This window comes from Bacidia gigantensis (assembly GCF_019456465.1).
Source record: "Bacidia gigantensis strain McMullin 20006 chromosome Unknown contig_244, whole genome shotgun sequence".
Lineage (NCBI taxonomy): Eukaryota > Fungi > Ascomycota > Lecanoromycetes > Lecanorales > Ramalinaceae > Bacidia > Bacidia gigantensis.
Window position 1 is genome coordinate 1411098 of NW_025408600.1, and position 6000 is coordinate 1417097.

The 6000-nt window shown below is 49.1% G+C and overlaps 2 protein-coding genes across 2 annotated transcripts; both read left to right on the plus strand.

Moving 5' to 3' along the window:
• Nucleotides 1–547: 547 nt before the first annotated feature.
• KY384_005097 (uncharacterized protein) lies at nt 548–976 on the plus strand (the record flags this gene model as incomplete). The annotated part of the gene is made up of 2 exons (XM_044813599.1): nt 548–669; nt 760–976. The coding sequence occupies 2 exons, from the start codon at nt 548–550 to the stop codon at nt 974–976; spliced, it is 339 nt and encodes a 112-aa protein (XP_044669877.1).
• A 3774-nt stretch (nt 977–4750) lies between these two features.
• On the plus strand, nt 4751–5703 carry KY384_005098 (uncharacterized protein; the record flags this gene model as incomplete). The annotated part of the gene is made up of 2 exons (XM_044813600.1): nt 4751–4793; nt 4961–5703. 2 exons carry the CDS (start codon nt 4751–4753, stop codon nt 5701–5703), a joined length of 786 nt encoding a protein of 261 aa, XP_044669878.1.
• Between the last annotated feature and the right edge of the window lie 297 nt (nt 5704–6000).

A 6000-nucleotide genomic window follows, 5' to 3' on the forward strand; every position in this document is an offset into this window, starting at 1 on the left:
CGGTACTATTGAATGCATCATCATCCTTTCAACTTCTTTTCCTCATTGTTCTCGATCTCACCAGTCTGAGAGACATCTACGCGTGTGCATGACGTTGAATCGGGACATGTCTTCAGCTGTTATCTTCTATCAATGCGTTCTTTGCTGTTGTTGATACCATTGACTGATCCTCTTACATATTCTATCACGTCCAGATCTGTGGTCATGCGAATTCTTTCTCAATCTGAGTGAGAAAGACGCATTACGTCATCAGTCTTGATGGACTGTACTGTGAACTACGTCGTTACTGCTTTTCTCATATCCTTTGACGCTGCAGGCAGAAAAACCGACACATCCGAAACTAACATGTAACCTGCTCCTCACTGCCGTTGGAAAATCGATTGATCGTAGCAAGGCACCCTGCGCGTTTGAATTGCGAAATCTAGAGTGTCGTTCAAAGATGCACGTAGCTGCAGATTGCTTTGGACGTTCAACGGAGAACGGCAGCCATGAGCCTCATCGCATCCTCGTCATTGGTTGTGACCGATTGACTGTGTCTTAAGCAGCCATGAATATTGACTCCCATCAGGCTAAGCGGCGCGATAGTGCTCGAAAAGATATGTTGAAAGAGAAGATTCAAGAGCATCGAGCTTTTGCAAAAACCATTTCGCCTTCAGCTTTGGAAGAGCCGTTTGACATCAAGCACACCTAGGGCGAGTATCTCATCTCGTGCGAAAACGCGCTTGGATACGGACATGATGATTAAATGATGAGTCTCAGCGTCCTGCAGAGCAAAGTTGATGGCTGGATCGCTAGCTTTGATTTCGGCTTCATTGAAGGTATCATGTTGCTAGATGCAGATCTCGACTGTCTCCAAGAGCGCGCAACCCGAGACGATAGCTCCAGTGAAGCCCACGATGATGAAGATGACGAAGTTGACGAAGATGAAGATAATGAGGATGATGAGGAGATTGACGAAGAAGAGCAAGCCAGGTAGCAGCCACACCGTCGCATCGCGGCCTCGGCCTCTCATCCATTGAAGCCCAAAGCCGGACCCCAAGCATCTGCTAGGCAGGCGGCCAAAAAAAGCAAATCCACCTCAATTGGCCGAACAATTCGTCTCAGGTGGCACCGTCGGGAGATAGGCGAGAATGAGATCCAGTCCGACCAATATGACGACAACGACGGACAAATCGACTTCCGAGATGCAGCTTGTACGAAGTTTGAAGGCTGGTTCACGGCAAGTCTGTTGGGGCAAGGGGTGCCTTTCGAGGGTTTCAAGCTTTCTGGAGAAGTTGATGAGAGCGATGGGAGAACATGGAGCGAGTCATTTTCAGGCCAGTGAGAGAGGGGCAGAGTTGGACGGTGGGGAAGACCGGTATCGCACCAGACGGTTGTTTTGCAGCGTCTTTTAGGAAGCATTTCGGGCTTGGATGTACCTCTCCGCACGAATGGCAGTCGTAGGCCATGTCATTGGGCGATCAACTCTCTGATATTCCTCTGGGATTCTTATGAATGTAGTTACTTCTGTCAACGCACCATTAGATGCAAAATATTGCAAGACTGCCATTGAACGTGGTGGGTTTAGATTTTTTGCCACCAGGAGTCAGGGCTGCGAGTGGACGTGAAGGTCGCGGTTCAATGGTCAGCTCATCAACTGTGTCATGCTAGAAGTGAGTAGTATGAACAAGATGCTGTCGTACTCTTCGCCCACATTACAGCCTAAATACTAACTGCCTCGATGATCTGAAAAGTTTCTGGAAAGCCTGACGGGGGGGACGGATTTAAGGCTTGAAATGTTTTATCTCCGGCGTCGCAATCTCCATCGAACCAAAATTTCAATCTCAACCCACCACCATATCTTGCACTCTGGACAATCAACGATAGAGTCCAGTATGCGGACTAGGCCATCGAAACTCTTCGCACTATTAATGACAACTACCATTATTTTGTCCGCGTACATTTGAGCCCCTTCAATGGCGCAAAATGACCTGATGCCAAATCCTTCTCACCTCTGCACCAGCGGCGACAGAAGCCACGATGGACGCTGTGTCGGCCTCTCGGATTCCTGACTCAACTTTCACTGTCCTCACGGCTCGAGCTATCCTCTTGCTGACCTGTGATCCCTTGACATCCGCTGCCTGAGCATAGGTTGGAATGAGTCCACCTGAGACTCTGATTGGCTAACACCCTTCTCGAATTGAAATTGGTACTGCGTGCAACGGAGAAAGAGTCTAGAAGCACATATGAGAGTGCGCTAGGAAAAGATCAAGGGCCTCAATGACATAGACACCGTGGTCAAGGGCGGCGTTCGGGGCAGCAGACAATCTTTGGAGCCGAAGCTCCTGGTCGATGCTGGGCCTCAAGAGTGACTACCCATGGGCTGGAGTGTACCCCTCAAAGAGAGAAAGCTGAAGGTGACTGAGCAATAACGACCCTGGAACAGCGCGTACCGACTACGACCCCCTCAAGTTCTCCCAAACCTCGCCCTCTTGGGTCTCCTCCTACCCCAACCGTCTCTGATAAGCGCAAGGTCATACAGTGGAAGTAGAGGAGGAGGAGAAGGAGGAAGATGGACTTCAAAGGGAAGAAAAGGAGGAGGAAGATGATACACTTGAATTGCCCAGCGCAAACAGCTGAACGCCGAGGAGAAGGTGACTAAGATCTAGTCACAACTTCGTCAGAAAGGATGCAAGAAAAGACTCAGGGACTTCAATCGCTTACCCGCAAGGTGTGCGTGTTGCTGTCTCTACACAGCACTGTCACGGTCGTACTCGTCACTACGGTCTACTGCTGAAGGTTAAGCGTGAAACGAGAAACCATGGGCAAAAGCTAGTGAACCTCATGGCTTTTGTGAGACCGCTAATCGTTCGGTTTGGTACGTGAAGGACTTCATACTCGATGAAGGAGTTGCAGATCCACAAGCAAATACATAGCTCAGCTATAGTTGACTAGTCTGTTATGCCAACAAATCGACAGTCTCCCTTCCGCGCAGCTCAACGACTCTTCATTGTGTGACCGACTTTTTGCTTCACACCTAATCCTGTGATGTCAGGGGACCACAGCAGCCATCCAGCTAGTCTTCTTCCGTTCTGATATTATATCTTACGATGTTGTGCCTCGACTCTTCACTGCACTTTCACCGCATCTAACGCAGTCTGCAAAACGCTGACAGAAGCGAGTTCTATCGTCAACAAGGCTAGACCTGCCTCGCCTTTGCTGGGTCATGTGTATGGATGAACAATGGAAGCCGTTGTTACTTAAGATGCTGTCGCTTCTTGACATACATTGGCACGTGTAAGACGACCAAAGCTAGCATCTTCAGCGATCTCTGAGGCTGCCAACATATTCAATCGCTCTGCTGAACGGGTTGTGGTTCATTTGACATTCACATTCGCATTCATTGTTAGGCTCAGGAGATTTGTCATACTCTGTGTGCTGAAGCCATCATCTGAGGGTGACCATGACTTGCAAAAGGGGAACTCCAAATCTTTCGATGGGTTCTTCCAGAGGTCAGAAACATTGAAAGACATGGGGTCAATGGCGTGGGGCAGACTACAGGCTTTTCAAACTCCGTGTTTGAAGTAACCTTTGGAGCCATTGAGATTTCTATGATAGGCGTCAGACCCGCCATCTGGCAACAATCTGATCTCATAGATGAACGAGGTCAGATGTCTGCTACTATTGGATATGTACCCGTCCTGCGGCGGTAATACTAATGCGCGACATGCGCTTTTCCCAAAAGGCCACTTTACGTTTCCAACACCAACCAACAGCATGCATTAGCCGCTCAATCCGCAAAAGAGCGATTAGGTTCATGTCTGTTACTCACGCAACTTCGGACGATTTACCCGACTTGAGATCATGCAGCAGCAACACAGATTTGATCTTGTCGAAGGATTTAGATCATGTGATCAAAGACTCAATGTACGACTCGTCGTTGTCGATGCCCGTCTGACGTTCGTCGGACTGACGTGGAGATAAAATAGTACGAAGAGATCTCGAATGACGGAGTTTTCAAAGATCATCTTAGCTGTTCGTGGTTAGGAAGGACCAACATTGCTTCTTTCCAACATCTTTTTATGGAAATTACCTAGGTAGTAAGAGCCGCATACCGAGAAATCATCGTGGGTGAAAAGTCATAACCTTTCCAAGTGGAGCGTAATTGCAGGGTTTGCACATCTCTTACATCTTGCTGCGGATCAACGATGTCATATAATGTGCTAGAGCAACCTTCTCTGGACAAAGAAAAGGACATCGGTCACAGCTCTCTCAGCCTTTTAGTGCTCCCTCATGAGTATGTGGAACATAATCTTTTTCTCCATCGTGCAATCCACGTTATGGCCTCTCGTAGCACCAGCAGCAACATGCAATGCTTGGCACGGCAAACCTTCACCAATGGACTGCGCCGTACTTGCTGAACGCCTTGCTTACGGCTGGCCTGGTTATGAGGCGATTGGCAGACCTGGGTCCTTCCTCGCGGGGACAATTACGAGATCATTCATTTCAGATAACGGCCTAAGCAGACCAAACGATATTGCACCAGTAGATTGGACCTTCAGGACACTGCTTGCGATAGAGGTGCATTTGGGTAAATGATTTTTACCTTGGTGGCACACTGTGGTCGACTTTCACATGGCTCACCGTTATTGTCATAGGAAATTGTAAGATGGTACTCGAAAACATCATTGCGCCCGGAGAAAGATTTGGCTACGACACCTATAGCTTCAGGCAAATGCTTCCTGCGGCTGTAGATATCATTCAGACTTGCATGACCTTAGCCGATGATGGCTGGGGTGGGTTTCATCGCGTTGGTAAGACCTCAATCTCCCGGCGACGCGTCCCTCTCGACTCTTCGCTCAACAGTATGACTGTAGCAATATTCGATTTACTTTCGAGGTTTAATGCCTTGATAGAGCTTTTGCTAATCTAGACTGTGCATATTTAGGCTCACGCGAGCAATTATCGCTTTCATTCGAAGAACCCGTTCGGAGGCAGAAACCACCGGCAGTGGCGGAAGGTAGTGACGAATCCATGTTGAATGCCACCGATTCTGGTGATGACCCATGGGAGGATGTATGCCTGACGACAGACGAGCGCCTCGATGGCGAGATGGGGGTATCGGGTTCCGGACCATGTGGCCAGAAGGCAACCGACAAATTTTCCGCAGCAGTACTCAATGATCCCGAGAACATCGTGCCCGACCCCCAAAAGGCTTTGGACAGTCTCAAAACGCAGCCAAAATGCGGAGCAACATGTTCCGGACATAGCAATCCATGCACGGGGGACTGTCACTGCATAGCGGACACGTTAGAAAACCCCAAGGCATCGATCTTCAAAAGCATCTGCACAGACTCCTTCTTCGCCTTCGCCAGTCGTCGGCGCCTCATGGCCAGCGTTCCCTCTGGTCTCGAAGACGACGCATTCTACCTCGTATCAGGCCCAGAACCAGTACCGGACAATGCAACAGGGTTCCCAGTAGCGCCGCCACCAAGTTTCAATCGTTTGGGAGACATTGTGGGAGGAGCCGCGGCTTGTCCTTGCAATTGCACATATATCTCTATCGCTTGTTGTACGTCGGAAAATGGTATGGTGCAAGAACGTCCTGGGCTGAAGTTGGGCGCTGTGCTGCCGCCCGATGGTCAATGCTGCAATGCAGTCTCAGGTGAGCTGAACGCGGGGGAGTATGTGGGTAATGATACAACTTGTTACGCAACGGCGTGATGCGTATTTTTCCAGCTTCGGGTCCGTACATATATCAATAACCGATGTCATGTCGACCGTGTTCAACGGGGGGGATGGTGTGTGGAGCGTTAGCTGGCGCCAACGAAGCGTTCCAAGTAAAGTAATCTTCAAAGTTCTCTTGGACACAGTACTCTGAATGTAGACAATATCATTGTCTCGAAGAGGCTTTAGTAAGGCTAAACCTCTGTTGTTGATCTGATAGTTGCCTGTAAGAACACGCAGAGGGTTTGCCGATGATGACTTTGCACCAAGTGTCTTTGAATAGAAAGACTCCGG